Source organism: Opisthocomus hoazin, chromosome 8, assembly GCF_030867145.1.
Source record: "Opisthocomus hoazin isolate bOpiHoa1 chromosome 8, bOpiHoa1.hap1, whole genome shotgun sequence".
In the NCBI taxonomy this organism is placed as follows: domain Eukaryota; kingdom Metazoa; phylum Chordata; class Aves; order Opisthocomiformes; family Opisthocomidae; genus Opisthocomus; species Opisthocomus hoazin.
In genome coordinates, this window is record NC_134421.1 from 1706628 (window position 1) to 1730151 (window position 23524).

The 23524-nt window shown below is 42.9% G+C and overlaps 1 protein-coding gene across 27 annotated transcripts in view; it reads right to left on the bottom strand.

The window, feature by feature from the left end:
• CACNA1C (calcium voltage-gated channel subunit alpha1 C) overlaps window positions 1-23524 on the bottom strand; it is a 434777-nt gene that overhangs the window by 109221 nt on the left and 302032 nt on the right. For 14 of the 27 annotated variants that reach the window (XM_075427799.1, XM_075427809.1, XM_075427804.1 and 11 more), the window contains exons 10-12: window positions 13006-13080; window positions 10927-11017; window positions 1178-1204 (exon numbers count right to left, since the gene is read on the bottom strand). In XM_075427799.1, the coding sequence (XP_075283914.1) occupies window positions 1178-1204; window positions 10927-11017; window positions 13006-13080 (193 nt within the window). The remainder of the gene's footprint in view (window positions 1-1177; window positions 1205-10926; window positions 11018-13005; window positions 13081-23524) is intronic. The other 13 variants (XM_075427817.1, XM_075427815.1, XM_075427811.1 and 10 more) reach the window with 1 other exon arrangement.

Consider the following 23524-nt stretch of genomic DNA (forward strand, 5'->3'; position numbering starts at 1 on the left):
TAGCCTTCTCTTACGTATGATTTCCAGTGACAAACTGGCCATGACTGAGGTCAGGGTTCAGCATCTGTATGAACGAAAGCCAGGCACACTGGCCAAGAATTTTGCAACAACACTTTAACAGGTTGTCAAATCCAGGCTGTTTTAGCGATGCAATTTATAAAGGCACCTAATCTAGCTAGCACAAACATTTAATAAGGGTTGTGTGTTTTGCAGTGGATTTGGGACAAGAAATGATCTTCCCAGCTTTCAAAACGGGCACACTTGGACATCCATGTTGTCGTCAAATCATCGGCAATCCCACGCACCTCTGTGTGCACTTGTGCACAAATGTGCATCCACATGACCATGTGAAGTGTTTTTTTGTGCTCACACCTCCATACAAATGAATCCACAGATATAGTAGGAATGTGATCATGTATGCAACTCTTTGCACGTGGATGTATATGGGCAGTATGGATGCATATGTGGATTCCTGAATTTACATTATGTTCGTTATTTAGGTAAGTTGAAGGACAGAGCTACTCACTTGCTACAGTTATTCTGAAAATTAATTTAGTTTTTTATAAAATTGACTTTGTATTCAGAGTTATGGTGGCAGCTAGGCTCCTACTAAAGAGGCAGAAATGGACTGGGACCTCAGCCACCAAGTTCTATGAGTTTAGTCAGCCTTTCCAATGGAAACTGGGGTCTGCTTCACATTTTCAAAAGCTTCAAGTCAACAGAAAAATAAATACCACCAGAAAAACTCCACATGTCCCATGGTGAAAGGAAGCATTTCACAAATAAGACGCTAACCTCATCAGCTGAAAGATTTACAATCAAGCAGAGCAGTGCAACGAAGTGTAGGAAAGACAACCTTGAGCTGACAGGGTTGATGTTGATGGATATGGTATAATTACGTGGCTGAACTTTTTTTCTTCTGCTTTTATATTTTATGGCTTGACATATGTAAGTAGCAATCCGAGTGAAACACTGTCAGTAGTCCCTGTACATTATTTCAGTCTGAAACTAATAAACGGGACCTTCATTTTTGGTAGATGACTGACTAAATTCTGACTAGTTTGGCAGTATCTCCTAGAATCACCACTATGTCCCACAGATGCAGGAGTAAATCACTTCACAAAGCAAGGAACAAAACCAGGGAAAAGGAGGAAAAGCAAAAGTCAGTTTTACTTACCTAAATTTTGATTTTGAGATCCGATGCCTGAAAGATAAGAAATGTCATTAAAGTCTCGGAAGCTGTCCCATACCTCCCAGGCTTTTATGAAAATAGCAATAGAAAGAAACAAAGTAAGCTCAATTAATTTTTTAATAGATGCTGTTTTCCTCTTGAATCCCCTGTAAGTCAATGTAGGCAGTGGGCGTGGCTAGAATTCCCTGATGTTGATATATATATATATTCCCCTGATATATATATTCCCTGAACCTTGGTTTTTGGCGGGAGTCATGAAGCAGGAGTCATGCCATGCTGGAATTCTACCACCTACAGACATCAGTGAACTAGTTTTTCTATCGGGTAAAAGGCTGGCCTAATGCAAGGGGCACTCTACATCTGCTACAAAATTTATTTTTCAAGTATGACACATTTCTTTTAGTCACTAGGTTTATTTCTTATATTAAAATATGTATGACTTTATACAGACAGACTTGTTGCTTTCACACATCACCTGTCACTTCAGGATATATAAGCACATTATGAAACCATGGGCAAAGTAATGCTTTCTTTTTTTCCAGAAATTGAAGGAAAACCAGTGAATGGTGGATATTTTCAAACTTAGATACTAACACTCACTTGTCTTTGCGATCTGTGTAAATTGGTTTGAATTCAAAAGGGTCTGAACAATAACAGATTCGGTCACTATCAACGAAGTTTTGTGAATTAATCATTCCTGAAAATTTGGCCATGTTCCTACTATATATATGTTTAAATATCTAAGTCCATGTACTTGGATTTATTCACCTTAAATAATCTCATTAGCCTTTCACAAGAAGTTACAGGCAAAGCTAGAGATAGACCCCAATTCTCTAACCACTACCTTGCTCTGCTTGACATGTCCTATAAGGCCTTTGAATTCTTTGGCTGTCTTTTGGTACATACATAATGGTGCACGCAGAGAAATAAAGGTATGTAGATGCAATGACATGAGTCACAAGTGATTTAGGAAGCCGCAAAATCCACTACCAGTAACAGAAAAAATGAGAATCTCGGGAGTGATTATGTACAATATATTTCTGCTGGGTTGAAGCATTTCTTAAGGTTCCCTCTACGATAGCAAAGTGATTCATTGTTGACAACAGTCAGCAAAGGTCTTACTGTACTGGTTTAAAAATGGATTTACTGTTAGTAGACATGCGACAAAGTAATTCTTAAAGCATCTAACACTACTTGCTGTAGCAGTCTTAAAAATGGTCATGTCCCTGTTTGACCATCAGTAATAAGTGATGGGTAAGTTTCCTTATGTGGAAGAGATTTTAGTGATAGGAACATTTCACCAGCAGATGGTCCAAGCCAAAACCAAAAAAAAGTCTTTTCACCGAATACATCATTCCTGCTGTGTCAGAGGCAGCTTGTCTCAGTCACATGCTAGGCAGCAGTGTAGTTACAGACACCCAAAAGAACCCTTTTGATAAAGAAGAAATAATACACTGGCTGAACAAAACACTAAATTATGCTGCAGAGACAAAGTGAGCTTTAACAAGGATGACAAGTGAAGCACCTACAAAGCACATCCTTAATGTTAAAGCTATCCCAGTTTCTCACTGAGAATTCTTGCTTGATAGGTGCTAGCTACAAACTGTAATGGATCAGATTTACAGGAAACAGAAAAGAAGGCTCAAAGACATGGGAAAGAAACAGAAGAAAAAAATCACAATGAAGGAGAAAGCTGGGCACTGAAAAGGAGACTGAGGACTTTCATAGAAGAAGGTTGGTGGGAGGGAGGAAAAGAGTGGAAGACAGATGTCATGGGGAACCTGCCTGGTGGAAGGTGAAGGACAGGGAGTGTGAAGTCCTTTGGTGACCTCTCCAGCTAACGGTTTCCCAGTAAAGGAGCTGTTTGGCATTTAAGGAATCTTTTAATTATTTAAGCAAAAGAGATGTGGCAGGCACAGTACTCCTCATGCATTGACAGTTATATCTTTGGAGCCAATAGTATCCTGGGGTGCATTAAGAAGAGTGTGGCCAGCAGGGCGAGGGAGGTTCTCCTCCCCCTCTGCTCTGCCCTGGTGAGGCCCCATCTGGAGTACTGTGTCCAGTTCTGGGCTCCCCAGTTCAAGAAAGATGAAGAGCTACTGGAGAGCAGTGGAGGGCTACAAGGATGATGAGGGGACTGGAACATCTCTCCTATGAGGAGAGGCTGAGGGAGCTGGGCTTGTTCAGCCTGGAGAAGAGAAGGCTGAGGGAATCTTATAAATACTTATAAATATCTGCAGGGTGGGTGTCAAGAGGACAGGGCCAGACTCTTTTCAATGGTGCCCAGCGACAGGACAAGGGGCAACGGGCACAAACTGAAACAGAGGAAGTTCTGTCTGAACATGAGGAAGAACTTCTTCCCTCCGAGGGTGACGGAGCCCTGGCCCAGGCTGCCCAGGGAGGTTGTGGAGTCTCCTTCTCTGGAGATATTCCAGACCTGCCTGGACAAGGTCCTGTGCAGCCTGCTCTGGGTGACCCTGCTTCGGCAGGGGGGCTGGACCAGATGACCCACAGAGGTCCCTTCCAATCCCTACCACTCACTCTGTGATTCTGTGATTATGAGCAGCAGCCAAGTGGATTCAGTGCTCCCACAGGTTAGCTAGAGCATTCCCCCCCCTTGCTTTACTGCTATGGCACAAGGCTTTATCACATGTGGGTGTGCTGTATATATAGAACAGGGCAAGGAAGGAGGAAGAGATTATATTTAGAGGTGGAATCCAACAGTGAAATGGAATTTTGGAAACACAAACCATACAATAACCGGTTCTGAAAACATTATGCCTGAATCTGAAACACATTTTTCAAATGACCCTTATGATCAAGAATCTCTTGTCTTTCCAAACAAGCATTAACTATCTCATATTAAAAAAAATATTTTTATGGTGTCACTAGGGGCTGTCAAATAGTCTGGCCTTGCCATGGCCTCTTTGTGACACTCCAAAGCGGCACTTGCCAGGGGCTCAGGATGGACCAGATTTCTGTGCTGAGTTTAAACATGGATCACTTGCATCCCTGGTATCCTGGGAGCTTTATGTCACTGGGAGAAAGAGATCATCCCCATTTGTGTCCAGCTCTGAAATGTCTCGAGAAACTATTGTTTAAATTCATGGTATAGGAGCCTATACAAAAAACATTTCAGACCTCTACTGAGTGTTTTTGTCATAGGAACCGTGTAGCTCAGATTTTCTTTTAGAAAGACAAACATGAAAATCAGACCTCTACTGCTTGACTGGCTATATTTTAAATTCTCTAAAATTCTTCTGACCTTACATAGCTATGTACCAGATTGCAGACAAGACAGTGAAATTTAAAGACTTTCATCAACGTAAACTCAGGATAATCAGCATAATTCAAATGTAGTGAGATATCCCATATTCTGACAGATAAAGACATTTCTCTGTTCATGGTGGACACCAGAGAAGAGAAACTATGCACTTGTGACAGATGTGACACTCTTGCATAAGAGGTATTGAGGACTTTGTGAAATTGTACACACAACAAATAATTCTGGAAAAATCTTGTAGGTCTCTAAGCATGACACAAAGGCCATGTTACAGTTGTACTAAACACGACCGTGACATTATCTGGTACGCTGGTCACAACTACTTTTGCACTATATGATCCCGCCCACAGGCAACTATCTTTACGAGGGCTTGCAAAAGCCCTCAGATACTAGTAACAGCTTTCAGAAAGGCAGTAACACAGAAATTTACTTACTATGCCTCTAGGTTATATACAACTTTGGGGAGCATCCAAAGAGCTGCACTGTGCGTCTCTTACAGGTTTCAGAACTGTGAGCACACAGTCCTGGTGTGATATTGATTCTGTTTTGGTTCAATGTTGCGCATTCACGCAGTTACTGGTCAAGCAGCGCAACATTTTTCCCTCTCTCTGTTCCTGCTGATGACTTTTCATTGCTGGCATCCCTGAAGAGAAGATGCCCGCCCTAGGGTTGTTGTCCCACATATTACTGACACAAGAGCATAGAGTAACATGACATTTTCAGGAACGTATGCTGCATACCTGATAATCTCTCAGCCTAATACAGTGTTATGGCTCCGTTCCAACCTCAGTTATGCCTCTGCGACTTACGCTGAAGCAATGGGCGTTCATCCTTCTGCCTGCTGCCCTCTGTACAACGCAAATAACACTGGGGAGTTGTACAGGGACATGCAATGACCGTTTCTTATTTCTGACCAATAATTAAAAGCTTTCACAAAAACAGAATGGATGACTGGCCCTGGAGAACTTGCATTCTGATATAGACTAAGATCCCCCTGATGAGGCAATCACTGAACTTCAAGAGTCCACACAGTGATGCTTCTTCTCTTTTTTTTTTTACATTCTTTCCCTTCTTGCAGAAGCACTGGAGAGCACGCTGACCTGATGGGAGCAATGCTGGTTTTAAGAGAGAGGTGGTTGTTGGCCAGCCAGCAGCAAGAATCTGCAGAACATCCTGAAGAAAACTGGATCTGTCTAGCTTAAATTGAGCATTTGCTGTTCAACAGGCTTTCTTACAGGCTGGGAAAACAGGCCAGCACTTCAGTATTTAGTGAATAATCTTGCTTTCCCTGTGGCGAGTCACAGGCAAGGCCTGTCACAGAATCTGAAGTAGGAAGATAATTCCTCCTCCACAAGGGCATGCTCTTGTCCTTTAGACGCGTATCTAGAGCTGACTGTGACCATCAAAACCACCTTGCTCATAATAAATTGGAGAGCAGTAGCTGAGGCTGACACATAAGGGCCAATCCCGTGTGTTTTCCTGCTGAAGTCAGCAGGGGCTTCAGAGCTTTTGGCAGACTTTTCTCAGCACTGCTCCTGATGTGATGGGGACTTTCGACCTCATAGAAGGAGGCTATCTTCTCATTAGGTGAAAACCAGCAGCAACTACAATGAACCTGCAAGGAAACGGACTCTTTCACCTCTACCACCGGCTCCTACAATGATAATCGCAAGAACTGCATAGGAATGATTTTCCCAGCCAGAAGAGCACCAAGGGAAAATCACTGATGGTTCAGCTGCCAGGGAAAGCTCCCATTGTTCACAGTATTTTCAGGACACGTTGTTTTCAGCTGGAAAGCCGTTGTATGTTGTTCATTTTGGTTTCTCCTGTTTTATTGGTTTAACCCTCTTTGATTGAAAACAACTGAACTGTCTCCCAAACGTATGGAAATCCTGGCAAAGGTGAAAACTCCAAGTGGCTTATTGTTTCAATGAAAGCAGATAATATAAAGTTCTCTTCCCCTTTGAGCTCAAGTGCTTCAACTTTTCTGTTGAGGCTCTATGGAACATTAATTTCCATAAAGGTCTTTTTTTTAGCTAATGCATACATATAAAAGCAAGCTCTACTGTGGCACTCCAGATCTGTACGGTTGTATTAGAAAATTAACATTCTGGTTGTATTGCAAGATTATATATGCTGATATTCCACACGGAACAGATTACTACTGATTATGAGCAACAGCCTGTCCTCAGGAATCTAAGCCTTGCACAGCAGTAACCACAGAGGCTCAGGGAAATTGCTCCCTATTGGGAAGCTCTGGCTATAAGGCTGTCTGTAAATAGAACCCCATTGTCCCTAGTTCTGGGTTTATTCCACTGATGCTTGCTGCAGAGGAAACACGTTTCTTTGTACCCAGAGGCAACAGGTTACTGAAGCTGTGACACCTCAGAAGTAAGAGAAGCTCCACTTCCAAATGCTGTCCTTGAGGATAAAAGCTGTTGTGTTTCTACTGCAGGGCAGATACCAGTACATTGCAAGGCAGAACCGTGACAGGGATGATAGACTGTGGAAGTTGTAGGATGCTTTTCAGTGTCCTGTGGAACCCTAGAAAACCTTTTTCAAATTCAGACGCCTGATAAGTTCACACCCATGTTAGGAAGGGAACTCCTCTCCGCCACAGCTCTCCTGATGGCAACAGAATTACACCAGAAATGAATACGAATGAGAGTGTTTTTTGTTTCAGTTCTAAGGAATTGGATTTACACAATAAGCAAAGAGAGGTTAGATGCTAGATTCCTCCTGAAACTCCTTCTGCTGGTTTGAAGACTGGCATTGCTCCAGACAGCACAGATGATGCAGGCAGTTTCTATAGCACGGATACTATAGAAATAAAAGTTTCTTTGAGACAATTATCAGCAGGAGATAGCTTGTGTTTGAAACGTCCTCTTCTGATCTCACACAGCATATGTTGTCTCTGTGGAGCTGAGAAAGGCTGTCAGGGAAGATCTCCTTTTCCAAAAGGCATGCCTGAGCCTGGCTTCTCAAGCAGATCTTTCTGTCAGTCACAGGCCCAGCCTTTCAAAGCTCTACAGCTTTTTATAAGAACAGAAAGAACAGCCAGCAATTCCAAGTTATCTTCAACAGAAATGCTTTTTCTTTTGGTCTCCTGAGTACTTTTGTTCCTTTTATCTTGGGTGCATTCTGGTGGCAAGGTCAGCCTGTAACCATGGTGGTGGTGCTGGGGTGGTTAAATGCCCTAGCAGCCTGATGCCACTAAATAAATAAATATATTACCTTTGACTTGAAATCTCCCTTTTGCTTCAGTCATGTCTGGTTGCAGCCTGCCCAGAGCAGTCTCTGCCCTCTGGGGAAAAATGTGTTTATAGCAAGGCAATGGGAACTCATGTCCACTAGCTGATTTTAGCAGGCTGGTAAAAATGAAGACTCATCTGCAATAGATGAAACTCAACAACTGAACAAAAAACTTGTCTAGTCATTTCAACTGAAAACACAAAATCCAGAGGGCAGATGACTGCTCAAGAGTCCAGGCCTAATCTTCAACTAGGGTAAATCAGGGTGGCACGACTATAATTACTAACGCTTACTCAAAGTCACTGGATGGGGAACTTATCTCAAAAGCACAGCTGACTTCCCACATGAAGCATCTCTATTCTTGAACACTGAGCCAAATTCTGATTCCCTCAGTCAGGTTCCAATAAAAGAAAATACTCCTCCAAATAAATTCTTGCTTACATTTTATATGTTCCAGCAGGAATATTGGCCTATGGGGGGTTTAAATGAGGGCTTAGGGAGAAGAAAAGGACTTCATGCTTCTTGAAACCAGGAAAGCTGGTTTCTCTCTCTGCCCGAGTGTGTGATGCAGTAACAAAACAAACCAGAAAGGATTCCAAAACTCAGAATCAAAGGCAGATCCGAATTTACCCACAACTAAGGAATGTGCAGCTCCACAAGTTTGAAACAGACATTTTACAAAAGCAGGAAGCACTGGCAAAATTTGTATCTCGCTCCAGAATTTCCAATACAATGATACAGCCATTCATTTTCCTGAATGAAGGAGTCTATCCATCTCTTAGAGATGAAAAGCAATCTGAGTGGGGCCTTGAGGATCTTAACTGTCCTTGGGTAAGGGATAAAAAACCCCTTTGATTCCCCTACTATACATCACCCATTTTCAAACAAAGTGGAAAGTGGCAAGGAAACTGTTTATCTCCCTGAGTCTTACATGTCCTGCTCTAGTGTAACTTAGGGCTCTTTTTTAACATTTACTACATGGGAAGAAGAAATGACTCTTTTCCTGTCATTTTCCTATGTTGTCTTCTCTAAAATGTGTTGGATGTAGCCATCACTCCTCCTAATGTCAGGAGTATAGTGATCACGGTGCAGACCACGGTACTGCCATTCTTTTGTTGGCACATCGTGCTATTTTAAGTACACCATTCTAAGTCTTGATTATGTTTAGAGCTGGGTTTGGCTTCAGCTCTCCTGGCCACATTCCAGCTAAGATAATTATGTTCTGCTTGCCAAAATTCCCCATGCAGTTTCAGTGCAAAACAAGCCATCCCTCACACATCTCCTTAAGCACTTGTGCCCTTTGTTTCTAAAACACCTGTCACATTTTACCCTGAAGGTGGCTCAAGTCTCACACTGTGAAAACAATCCCTGTATTTACAGTGCATCAAGTGCTTTAGGATCCTTTGGGATTAAGGACATTAAATGAATGTAAGCTATAATATTAAAAATATATGCAACTTAATAGTAATAGCTGTCATTGTTGTTGGCACTTTGTAGCACCAGTGGACCCATAGTGCTGGGAACCATAACTGCAGAATAGAGATCGTTCTCCAAATTGGATCCAGCTGGAAGAATTGGTCATATATCCAGCTGCTCCTTCCTGTAATGCAACAAGAGCATGAGCAACTTGGTGGGGATACTAAAGGGAGGGCTACAACTGTCTCAGCAGCATGAACAGATCTAGCCTGGTTCCTTCAGAAAGGAGTTCATAATCTAAACTGACAGGCTCAGCAGGTAGGCAACAGCAGGCAGGTGAAGTAAAGCTATCACAAATAATTTGTCCCGGGGTTTGTAAGTCACTGGCTGACAGTACAGGAGAGCAGATTGAATTTACAATTCCACATATCACATTTTGTCATGCAGATAAGGTCTCTTCCTCTTCAGTTTGTTGTGGAGAGTGCCAAGGGCGTGTGCGGGAGATACAATCAAGGTTTACAAAGTTATGCAAGTGACAGATAAGCTGAATGTGGGACTGTTGATCACCCAATCTCACAGTATTAGAAGGAAAGGACACTGACTGAAAATAGTAGTAGATCAGCTTAAAACAGATATAAGAAAGTACTTGTCTACACAGCAGGTAGTGAACTTCTGAAACTTGTTGCTACAGGAGATTGTAAGAGCAGACAGCCTCAGTGGGTTCAGATAAATCCATGGACGATAGGTCCATAAATAGGCACTACAGGCAAAAAGCACAAGTGTGGCCTCTAACATCTCTAACCCAATAAGCATAAAATTGAGGGCAGTAAAAGGGGACTGGAAAGTAGGAAATGGCCAGGCTAGTGCACTTGCCCTGCTGTCAGTGTCAGGACTTGAACAGTGGGCCAGCTGGACCACAGCTCTGACAAAACGGAGCATTTCTTATGTACTTATGATTAGCATTTGACCAACACTGAAGGTCTCAAGGTATGCCCAAGGACAGGACTGAGCCTCAAAATACTCCAGTATGGTACAAGCTGTAGCGCTGATATGCTCAGCCCATTTTTCAAGGAAATTTGGATGGACTAACATATTCCCCCACACCATAAAGCCCATTCTTGTTCAGGTCATGCAAAAGGGAAGGACCCCTCTTGTCTACTCGTGCTCCCTGACGCTTAAAAATATACTATGTAATATGGTCCTACCTCACACATTGTTGAGTATCTCCATTAATATAATGGTGCCCTTTCAAGGATACATTACTCCCTCCTAGCTGATGCATTTCTTTGTCACTAGAGTACTGTGTTCAGCATTTGAAGGGCGTAATTCAGGCTGCAGGATGGGAGTTACCATTCCTGTATTTCTATTACAAGACACTATAAAGTGTAAAAGCATCATCAGAGAAATTAAAATAGACCACCCTTTTCCACTCTTTGGTCTACATATACTGGATTTGATTATCTATGACCAAAGAGGAATTTTAAAATAAAAACACTGTCATCCACCAGTTCTTCTTTTAGCTATTATGCAAAATCAGAACTGCTTATCCTGGGAATTCCATGCTTTATTTACATCTATGTAAATCCAGAGGCTCTCTACTAATGTCCAGAGTGAGCTTACACTGCAATTAAGATAAGAACTGGGATCAATAGATCTTCTGCACCCTTTCCTTTCGCCCATTGTGGGGTTTTCTTCCCCTTAAAGAGCATGACATTTGCCCTGGCTTTAACCCCCCAAGCTCAGTCCCACCCCTACATAGGTATATCTGTGTGTATGTACTCACGCTAGCCTAGCACCGCAGTTTTCGCCTTCAATATCTGCTCCAGGGACGTTGTCTGTGTTCACGGACTCCGTCTCACTGGTGGGCATGCTCACTGTAAGAGTCAAAGGGAAGAAAAAGATAAGGTTGGCCATTAGAACCTGGAACATCTATTAATGAATCATATGAGTGAAGGAACTGGCTTAATGAAAAGACCCTCAGCTGCAGCTCCTGAGGATTAAGCAATTTGCTGAGCAAGTCTAGTGCCTCCCTGCACAGGCCAGGCTGGGCAGGCAGGCTGCAGGAACACACACGGGTTACTCAAATGCTAAAGAAAAGGGAAGAAGCAGCTGCTCTCTTTCAGAGTCAGTTCCTGGAAATTTTATGAATGAAAACCATTGAAAATTAGAGAACCTGGCAAATCCAACACAGAAGCTTTTGCTTGATCCAATGGAACAGTTAAAAAAAAACAGTTAAAAAAACCCCCATTTACTTGCACCAGCCCAACCACCTCACTGCCCTCCCCAGTCTCTTGTGCCATGAGTAGAGCGCAAATGAAAAGTACCAGATTAACAGGCATTCAGACCAACAGCTTCTGTTCGCCTGATAGCATGTACCACATAAATGATATCATATACTGTCATACACTAACCATTAATGTGTTTCAACCTTACACTTATAAACTGTACCTATAGGGATAAGAGGAGAATTCAGACTCTCTGACCCACTCAGCTATCACTAACAAAGGATCTAATGAATATGGACTATGGTGGAGATCGTATGTTGACACCCACCAACTAAGAACTGGACAGAATCTCCTAAGGTTTTACAGAAGTATCATGAAACAAACATCAAAGGAAAGCAACCTTAGGTGTGAACCTCCCTCATCTGGATTCAAGCACCTGTCACATCTTTTATCTGTTAAGCCTCAATAATTTATTTGCTTCTACAGATAATAAAAAACAATAAAATCACAATTTCCATTCCACTAGTTGCTCCCAGCTCCTATATGACCTCTAAAAATTCCTTAACATATAATAATTCAAGAGAAGTTAGGACAATGGATAGGATCCAATGTGCGTCCTCTTCCCTCCTCTCCCCTTTTCAAAAATGATACTTCAAACGGAATGATGGAGGAGTTAAACAAATCTCTCAGATGCCTAGTTGAACTTCAGAACACGACCTGTATTAACAATTGGATATATATCTCAGATGAGATTTGACAGCATGCACTATTAGCTGTTGGAGAGGCTTCTAACAGCCTGTAAGAATATGTTATTCAGTACTAAGAATATATCTATTTGTGGGTCCTTGGCACAAAGGGAGGCAATGTAGAATAAACAGGTTCCACATTTCAGTTGGGCAGATGTTTAACGGGCCATGGGACCAAGTCTTCTTCCAGAGGCTAGAAAGGTATCAGAAAATTCTTCTAAATAGATCCCGGGTTCCTGCTTTAAAAGCATTATGGTAGAACTGTCCCTCAAAATGAACTATCTTTCCTCTGTCCATCCCAACAATTCACATGCCTACAACATATGTCTTGGGAAATCTAAAGTTCTTGTGCTGTGTCCTTAGGACCATATGAAATAACAGACTCTCTAGTACTCTTGATATAACTATGAAATATTGTACTCTCATGGTGCCTGTTCCTTTACAAAGACTAGATGTTTTAGTAATCTTGTCTGTTTGGAAAGACAAATTAAGGAATCAACTGAATTCGTATTTTGACGCGCATGAAACAGTCAAGTAAGCTGTAAGAAAAAATAACATTCATAAACAAAATTTTTGGTCCACACTAATCCCTTCAGAAAAAAAAAACATTGATATTTCGCGAGTCATCCTTGAAGATGAGGCAAAGCACTTACATGACATATTTGAGCTTATTTGCAAATGGAAAACAATTTTGAAGACATTAGCAAGAGATTGATTTGCAGAGCAGGTTATTATCTTGAGTGCATGAAGAGGACACTGCACAAGCAATAGAAAAAAGCAAGGCACACACATGCAGAAGAATATAAAGCTATATTATATGTCAGTCTGAGACATATAGACAGACACACACAAGTATACGCAGAGTGGACACAAAGTGCAACGGAACATTACCATGGGTTTCTGTGGAGCGACTAAACCAAGCAAACTTTCCTTTCTTCTTATCAGGCAAGCCAGCTGGAGTGCTTCCTTTCACAGATAAGATGGTCAGTGTCAAGTACCAGGAACAAGACATCAATAGAGAACATGCAGCCAGTGACAGGCGAAAGAAAAAAACAAGGAACTCAGCTTACACATGACATCCACTTCTGTCTGAAAACTTCATCATGTGAATTACAAGTACAAAATTAAAAACAAAGGTATATGGAAGTATGAAATACTATAACAGATCATCAGAGGATAATTCTTCCTTGCTTTCTGCTCCTTTTTGTCTGACTTCTGAGAACATGAAGTTATTGAATTTAAGTTTATGGGTAAAATCCTTTCTCCAGTCATATCAATGGCAAAATTCATCGTGTTTGACTGTCTGACCTATTGAAATCTATGAGACTAAGGCAAGCGCATTTGTCCCCAGGTTATCTCCCGAACCTTTGGGTCAGAAGCTGGACTAGCCAGTTTTCAAATGAGGTTCTTTGGCTTTCTTCCTAAACTGCTCCAATATCTAGAAACTCTTTCAACACTGTCAGAGCTGCTAAAGGAAAGTTGTTGGGGTAATCACATTTCTCTGTCTTTCTCCATCCCTAGAGATTAACAACCGTCATCAAGCACTCAGATGTACACTGCCTTAGCCAGATAGGATACCCCTAGACTGTGTCTCATGATTTCCATTTGAGTTTACATCTGGCACTTCCCCTCGGATGTCCTCCTGCTGCATGGCTTTTCACGGCTTTAGTTCATGTTGATCCTCTGCCTGTCACGCGCAAAGGCCCTCAGCCCACACAGATCAGGTACGCATGCACACAGAAGTTTTAGAGCATACTTCACACTTCACTAATCTTACTGCTGCAGAAAGCCAAATGGAAGTGAGGGATGAAAGTGCAGTGGCACATGGGCTGAAGAGACTCCTGTGGTTCAGGCTAGGTTGCTGGCACTAGCTCACAGGCATTCATTACACTGCACTGATGGAAAATGTAAGGACAATAAAAAGTACTAATATGGTATAAAGTATAAGAGGAATGATGGCCTAGAAGTTAAAGGTCAGGACAGACAGGAGATTAGGACTGTATTGCCCAATGCTCTCAGCAGGGCAATCAGTTATTTTACCTGACACCTCACATCACCTTTGATATCGGGGATAATCATGTGTGTAGATGCTGTGAGGTTCAAGCCAGTCAACAAATCCACAAAACAGAAGATGCTGCAGAGGAGGCGTGTATAAACTGGGGCTGAATATGAGAGGAAGTAAGTCAAATACTGCCCAGATGACTTCATTGACTCAATTCTGAGACACACAGACCTTGTGCCCACACCCCTGCTCCAGTCCAGAAACAAGGCAGGCATTTTTTGCAGTCCAGGTAATTAATTACTGGAACTATGTACCAAGAATGCTGGTTGTAAATCCACCACAGGAGTGTTTTAATAAGGAAGATATGTTTCTTTCTAAATGGTGGGCTCTAGTCCAGACCAGAGTCATGTTTAGGACCAAGGTATACAGATCATGCCATCTCACTGGCCACTTCCTCCTTGCAATTTTCGGAGCGAAGACAAAAGCAAAAAAGAGGCTTATGCAGATTTCCTCCCACCTGGGCACAGAGCAACTCAGCAGGGGAAATCCTGGTGCCTCGCATCCTGTACCAGGTGCGTTCAGTGACTTAGGCACTGTTACAAGAGAGGTTCTCTGTCAACTTTAAGAAATCCACTGCTTGTAACCAAATCAGAGATCCCCAGGCGGCTCAGTTCTGCCAGATGTAGAGGACACGTTGTCATTCTGTAGGCCCCCCACCTCCCGGCCTTCAAGCAGACCATTAAATCCTCCATCTACCACAGACTTTGCATCGAAGGCGCTTCAGTGTCCAAACTGCAGCATGGGCAAGGCAGTGATCGATCCCTGTGCACAGTATTCAGCTGCCCATCTAAAGCCCTAAGGTATTAGGTCAAGCAACTGAACACCGACGTTGTATATAGGTGACTTCTTGACAGTAGAGAACAACTCTGCCCCATCACCCCTCCATCCTAAGTGACAGCAGGCTGTTAAAGGGCTGAGAAGACATTTTCATCAGGCAGTTTACCTTTGCTGGATGACACCAGCAGCAGCAGTGCAGCTAACAGGGCAATGAGAACACAGAGTTGGAAGGAAATTTTAAAGATCATCTAGTCCACCCCCTGCCACAGGCAGGGACATCTGTCACTTGATCAGGCTCCTCAAAGCCCTGTCCAACCTGACCTTGAACACTTCTGGTGATGGGGCATCCAACTTCTCTGGCCAACCTGTTCCAGTGTAGCTGTTCCTGGTGCAAATCATGGTAGCTTTGCTTACAGGGCAGTCTCTTTTTTTGGATTTATCATCACATCAATAACTCACTCTAGTCGATGAAATCTCCCATTAGTTACAAATTCTCTAGGTAGCATAGCAATTATTTTAAAGGGAAGTGAAACAATGTTTTAAAGGCATACAATGATCTCGTGGTTTCAACAGAGTGCAAACCATAAGGACCAGCAGGTTTTATACTCTCTCTACAGTTGCTTCTGAAGCCTTTGCACTTCTCGTATCTGGTCACTGTGTGGCTTATCTCTGAATATAGCCTTTTCCTCCTGGACTACCTAAACTCTAATTTCACATTACTTACATAGCATTATTGCAGCAACTAAAGCAACAACAAAAGCTGTGTAGCAACTTCCTTAAAAATAAATCTGAGAAACTCTTCATGTTATGTTAATTCTGAGACCCAACAGACAGAAATCAGGACGACGAGTCTGCAGTCTGTGACTGGCTAGACAGACAGATGTGCGAGACCCTTTGAGAGCCTCTGTTCCATGTCACTGGCACCAAGCATTGACAGCAGCCCTACTCTTGCACTAACCTATGTCCCTCCTCCAACGAAACACCCCATGGACACGCAATGAATTATTAGATGGCAGGTTGCCAACAGACAGCCAACCACTGAAACAGAAAGCTGGCACAAGCAAATACCCTTCCATGTAGCCCTGAGATGATTTTTCTTTACACACCTGCAGAACAGTATTTGCTCCCAGTTCAGAAATATCATTACCACTGTTGCATCTTGCATTTATGACATGTTTGTCATCTCAGCAGTGGAAGTAATTCTAATATTCAGATTTCTGTCCATGGATTACATAATGTTGCCACACTTGTTGCTGAATCTCACCCTAATACTGTGGCAATTTAAGACCCAGAGAAGATCATGCCTGGACAAAGGGTGCCCAGTTCCATAAACATTTCACAGATTTTAATGGGACATGTTACTACACAAATTCTCAGATCTGGGCATTAGTTTTAGAACTGGATATGTCAGAGGCTATTCATATTGCCGGACTTCACGTCTCTAATTTAGCTGTTCGAGTTAGGCTACAGAGGCAGGCAGATTTCTATCACAGGTTTTCTGAATGCCATGCTGATGCCTGCCTCAATTGCATGGACATTTACCTTCTGGTAAAGGCTGGGCATTTACCTTCTGCCCTTGGCTTAGGTACCTGACTTGAAACGGTGTGCCTATCCAACACCGTGTCCGTTCATACTGAAAAAGACCCATACTGGGTTTTCAGATTAAGAAAAGTAACAACACGCTTGATTGCATTTTATAATATGCTCACTTAGATTCAAATTTCTCCCATTCTCCAATTTCTACTGGTATTTAATTACTTTCTGGGTCTGTGGCCCACGCTGGCATTTGAGGTCGGAAGGACCTGACGTCACTCCACCACCAATTTTGCCTTACTGTGTCACCTTGGCCATACGACCAAGCCTTTCTATGTATCTGTTCAGTTTCTCTAGAAGGGGGATGATGATTCTGCACTCACCTTGGAAATCTCTGTGAGATCCGCAGATGAAACACATTACGATAAGTGCTAAGTACTATAGTTATTACTGATGCTAATGTCTCCCAAACAGGACTCTGCAGAGCTATAAAGCAAATCTAAAGGGCAAAGAAGTCCTGTGAATTCTCCAGCTGGATTTTAAGATTTCTTTTTCCATTAAGCACAACAAGAATAACTTGCAATATCCAGGCTGCTTCCTTTAACAGAACGTGCATCAAGTGAATGACTTTGTCTCCAGTAAAAACCCTGCTCCCTGTGGTGCCTCTCATGCCCATCATTTCATGAATGAGTCTATGGGCAGCTATCAGAATATCAATTGACTCCTATTTTTTCATTGAAGAGCTCTCATTTTAATCAATATGTGAATATTGTCTACCTTTCCTTTTTGCATTGCCTGTTTTGGAAATGCTGCACTCATTCATCTTATCCATTAATTTAAATAAGATACAGCTTTCATTCTGCTACATGCATACAGTGTCTTGGGAACAATCAACGAGTATGTTCTTAAACTCAAGCAGCATGCAGAATGCAAACTGCAGAAGTAAATTACTAGTTTTCCCCAGATCTCCTGATTTTGTCAAGAAAATATATCAGATATGACTGGGGAACTCTTTTGGGTTTTCTGTTTTGAAAAGGAGTTCTGCAATAGGAAAGCTTCAACAGGAAAAGAGGAAAGGGACTTGAACTATACGTAGGATCTTTGTGGTTACATACCTCTCAAAGTTAGACAGAATGCATCAAAGAATCTAGCACAGTAAAAAAAAATCCAGAAAAACTATGAAAATACTTAGAAAATGCTTAGCACGGGCACATAATACACATAACACTGCATTAAATACATGTAATGCATACACTTTGCATAACCTAATTTTGTGTCACATACAAATGACTGCAATTGCATGAAGAGAGCTTGATTCACACTTTCACTCAAGGTCAGCCACAAATAGTAATAGAGAGCCATAAAGTGATTGCCAGTTGTATCCACTTCAGTCAAAAAGGCTTTTGGTAAAAAGATCTTTACACCAGTGAACCAGCAGCAAAGATATCGCAGCTAGTAACAAAACCTGTCATTACAGTAAAACCAGGGTGGGCACTCGACTGCATCAGAGAAGGCTAATGCAGTGTAGCACAGGTTGCTGAAGGGAGCAGGAAAAAGTAGGAACATTGTCAATACTGAGATGTAATATCATACAGTCAAACATTTTCTTCACCTATAAATGATGTATTTTACAATATAAATTGTAATGTTTATTTTTTATATAAAAAGATTTGCTTTCACATGTCCTCCTCCCCTTCCGGAGTGTCACCACATGCATATACACATCCTATGATGTTCGGGGTTGGAAGGGACCTCTGTGGTCACCCAGCCCAACCCCCTGCCCAAGCAGGGTCACCCAGAGCAGGCTGCACAGGACCTTGTCCAGGCGGCTCTTGAATATCTCCAGAGGAGACTCCACAGCCTCCCTGGGCAGCCTGGGCCAGGGCTCCGCCACCCTCAGAGGGAAGAAGTTCTTCCTCACGTTCAGCTGGAACTTCCTCTGCTTCAGTTTGTGCCCGTTGCCCCTTGTCCTATCACTGGCCATCAGTGAAAAGAGTCTGGCCCCGTCCTCCTGACACCCACCCTTGAGATACCTGTGATTCTGTAAGGGGACATAGCTCTGAGCTAAGCGAATTTATACCATACACAAAGAGGACAGACAGCAATATGCATCAGTTGCGCAGGCATGTGATTAACAGATCTGTCATTACCACATGCAGGTTACTGTGCACCTTCCCACTTATTAATCCCACTACTTTACCTTCCCACTCATTAATCTACCTGGGACTTACCTTAATATAACAAACTCCTCAGCTACTTTAAACAGTTGACATTTTTCTTCTTTTTCTAGCAATACCCAGTGATACCCAGCATTCCACAAATACTTTTTCATTTCAAGTGGAATGCATGTTGCACAGAGGACCACATAACAGGCACGGTCAAACTCCTGGCCCTGCCAAGAGATGGCCTTTACAAGCCTCACACATGTTCTGTTCTGTATTTGAAAGGAAGAACTTTAAATCCTCTGCACTTCCTTGCCTGAACCGCAAAGCTGTTCTTCGCATAACCTGTGGTATCTCAAATGTCTTGTAAACACAGGATGAAGGACTCGCCCAGAAGCAGACTTTACAGAAAGGAGTCTAACTCTCTGCTAAAAAGGGCAAACCGAGCAGCGTCCCTGGATAACGGGTTGTACCGCTGAGCAAACATCTAAGTCTGCAACAGGAGTCCATTCACTGCAGAGTATCAGCCTGGAAGTATCTCACCTCATCCCTGTGGCTGAAGGACAGACGGGCTGGGTCACAGGGTGACAGAGCTGCTACCAGAACAGATCTTGAAAGACGTCTATCTCCTGAGTCTGGATCCTCCTATGACACCCTAAACTGGCTTTCTTGTCTGACAAATGACTTGTATGGTTTGCCTCACTAGGCGCAACAACTAATGTGCCAAAGTGCAAAGCATTTACTTGCCAGGTCATGGTTTATAGCATAAGTTTCTGGTGTCAGTCTAATACTTTTTAGCAACCTCTCTGGTTCTCCGCAGAATTCTGAAGCAATTCATTTAAAACAAAAAACAAAACAAAACAAAAACAAACAAAAAAACCAAAAAGAAAGAAGAAAGAAAAAAGGAAAAGCAAAACAACTGAGGACCTATGATTCTTTCAACAGTGTTATGCGATGGTGAACAAATCACAACAGCACACTCTGAATTGCTCTGCAAGATTCCTCTCTCATTCTTTTTGATTTTTAGTAGAGGAAGGTTGGACAAGCAACAGTGCCACCAAATGCGCCTGAATCTACCCTGCAAAATAATATATGGGCACAACAAGCAGAAGCATCTCACTTGAAAACGAGAAGGAATCTATTATTCAAGGCTGGTCTGGCAGGCACTTTAGCAATGGGGGCACGAGTGTTACAAACACTGTAGATAATGCTTTGGGAAGTGATACAAACATTGCTCATGAACAAAATAACTAACTACAAAAAAAGTGCCCTCAAGGCAGTAAAATCGATAACTAAAAGAAAAAATCCCTCCTGCTTTGACAGACTTTGTCCCTCTAATAATCCTGACACTTTCTGTTTTGCTCACCAGCGTTGTTACTCATGAACACAAACCAGCAGGTAAGTTTCAAGCACAAATGTAGTTTTAAAGCAGGCCATGCGTTTCCTGAAATTCCTGTGCATGGGGGAACTTCTGCATCTGGCCACCTCTACAAATATACACCTGGGTGGTGAATCAGTAACTTTGATGAGGATCTCCACTTCTGCAAAAGCATCTTTGTTCTTTCAGTTCACAGGCCTGTGAATCCATCTTCCCTGCAGAGTCCAGAAGAAGCAAAAAAATTTACAAAAGCTAGGTCCAGCTCGAGCTGCTTAGGTCGTCAGAAACTCTCCAGGGCCACCTAGATGGCTAAGCTTCAAAGTGACCGAGATGCAGTTCTGGCTGTTTTACGACATTCCTGCCTGTCACAAGCCATTTGAGGGTGGGTGATGCCTGAAAACTCAGTGAGTGGCCCACGGTTTGTGAGCTAGAGCACATAATGAGGACACGTCAGGACCGCAGGGACGGTGTGGATGGTGCAGGAGGTGGGGAGTCATGGCCGGGCAGTTCGCAATGGATATCCTTCCCAGAGGGAGCCTGCACAACCCTGCAGCTAGAGAGTTTAGGCAGGAATTGTGCCAATGAGCAGGTAGGTCTCTCTGAGGACTGTGTCTGGGAGAGAAGAAACTATTCACCTGGAGGCTAGCCCTTGCTGGCAGAACGTCACAAAAAAAAAGGAAAAGTGAATGTGAGGAAGAAATCGGGCTGTATTATTTCAAACGACAGGCAGGGCAGCTGGGCAGAGGCTGGGCCACAGGTGAAGGGACTGTGGGAAAGAACAAGTGACTGACCATTTTTGCCTGAAATACCACTCTGCAAGCTGAAAGAGTAGCGTATGCTTCCTGTGTCTGGGAAAACTTCATTTAGCAGTGACTAGCTTAAAATATTTAAGCGTTAATATTATCAAGAAAAGAGAACAACAAGGCCCTGTCCATCTGAGCAGTCCCGTTGCACAGGCAGTGCCTGATAGAGATTAATTCTCAGCACGTGCCGATATTTTCTAATAGCAGTATTCACGTGGGATGTGTAAGAAGGCTTCTGGATGATGCCTTCCTTGATGGTAAGCAATAACGCAGTTCAGTTCACTGATGGACAGGTATAGCAACACACACATCACATCTAGGTCACTCTGGAGCCAGGGCTGGGTGAAAGCGCTGGACCCCTGTAGTTGTATTCACGGATCACAGTGAATAGATTCTATTCAGCCTCATGATCTGAAATGGAAATCACCTCTCCTATTCTGAAATGTGCATAAAATTCTGTTTTGAAACCCTAGTCTGCTACATCTCTTCTGTGCCTAGTAAATAAAATGCTTGTGATTTTGTGTGCTCCTCCTGCGTGTGGTGTTATTTCAGACACTTTTGCTAACATAATGACTAGTCTGATACTAGACACTATTATCACGGTATCATATGAGTCAGCAGCATGAGACATGCTAGCTGGGCAGGCTGTGTGTTAGTGTGCAGCCAGAATAAAAGCAAAGAATTGAAGTTAAGCCCTTAAAGTCAGCTTGTCAAACCTGTAATTAAAGCTTTTTCACCTCTTAAGTAGGGCCTTGAGAATGTGTCAATTACCTCAAGCCAAAGAAACAAGCATTTTATAGTGGCCTTGAAATAATAGATTCCTAGTTTGCAAATACTTCTAGTGTGCAGGAGAGTGAGGGACTGATAACAACAGCTTGAGCTAAGCTTCGTGTGGGCAGGTGTTATGCAAGCTTCCCTCACACAGCTGTGTTAAAGCAAGTCACTCGTGACCTGGCATAGCCCTGTTAATTCTGCTCGTGGTTCTTCGAACAGGTAGATAATACACTTACATTGTTATCTGCACATCTGTGAGGATCCATGCAGCTCTGCCACTGCATCCTTGTTCTGAATGTCTAATACTTCTGCTGCCTCAGCCTACAGATTTTAATGTAGTTGGTAACACCCTCATCCTGATCTTCAGCGACGCCCATGCTACCTACCCTTGGGTCACCATAAGATCTCAATAGTTTGCACTTAGAGGGACATGTCTGACTTCAGTTCTTCCTCAGGTCAACAAGGAGAAGTGAGATGCATCATACTGTGGTTTGTGAACTTTGTAAACGGAAATGAGGATGTGAAGAGCACTACAGACACCCACGGGCCTAAAGCCAAATTCAGGCCTCAACATCTGAAAGACCGATCTATTGACTTAGCTCTACCATCCTGCTAACTGCAGAGCTGCTGTAATCAGCAGGCAGACTCAGTGCCACAGCTATTTTCAGCTCAGTTCCCCAGTTGGAAACATTTTCCTTCCCCCGCCGCTTCTCCAGGCTTGATGTTGTTTATGAGATAACTGGGATGGAGAGACCTACTTTGCTTCCCAGGAGCAAATACAACCAGAGATTTCTATCCCGTTGGCAGACTGCACTAGAGTGGATGGGAAGTTTCTCACCCAATAAGCAGAAGTGAGCGGGCACAGAGCAAGGGTGTGACTGCTGCTCTGTCAGAGCCATGCCAGTACTGAGGTCCTGCTGCAAGCTTTCCAGGCTTCCCACCAAAGTGTTGAGAAGAGCTGGGTGCCATTCACAACTGTCAGTTCTTCTCAGCTGTGCCAGCACTGGCTATCAATTCGATAATATACGTGCTAGTTCAGCTGTGTAACGTCTCCCAGGCTTCTTGTCTCTGAGCTCTGCTGCAGGAACATTACAGCGTCGCAGACCTCCTGTCAGCTACAGCTCAGCCTGCTGCTCCACTGCACTGCCTTCAAAACAGCAGGGTCAGCTTTCTACCCCCGCTTGCATTTAAAACAAAATACTATTATCTTTGCCTTTTTGTGTGCTTGCTTGTGAATCCATTTAAGAGAGCTACTTGCAGTCATGGGCAAGGAAAGTGGAGGATACGACAGCTTCTCCACGAGAGCTCTGCTCATGTACCTCCTGCCTCCCCCAGACTGCCCTGGTCTCTTAGAAGCTTCCCAATTTGACCCTGTCCCACAAAGCGCTCTTGGTCCGGGCCAAGGAATACCAGGTCTGGACCTCAGTATTTATCTTCCTGCACATGAATCTTCAAGTTATGGTAGAAATTACATAAGGGAGGAAAAAGAGTAGGTAGATAGGTCATGACGAATACACACTTAGACAAGGGGGGGAAAAACTCGTATCAGAACAATTTCTGTTACAGGTGGTCCTATCGCATTCTTCTATCTACCAAGAACACTTTTAAGATATTCAGCTTACAAGATCTGTATTGAACATTCCAGTTGTACTAAACTTTTCCTACATGTCTTTGTACTACCCACACTCACTCATTTTTGGCATTTTTGACATCCCACATGGGATATGCCCTTCCAACCACCACACTGCAAGAGTACAAGCCCCAGCTGCTACACTTGATCTGTCAGTCCAGAACGAAGGCCTTGGGTACCATGAAGTGTATAAATTGGCATTAGATCAATATGTTTAGGTAGCTGAACCCCATCTACACTAGCTTTGGTTTCCTGTACAAAGGAAGCACACGCACATACATTTAATTTGTG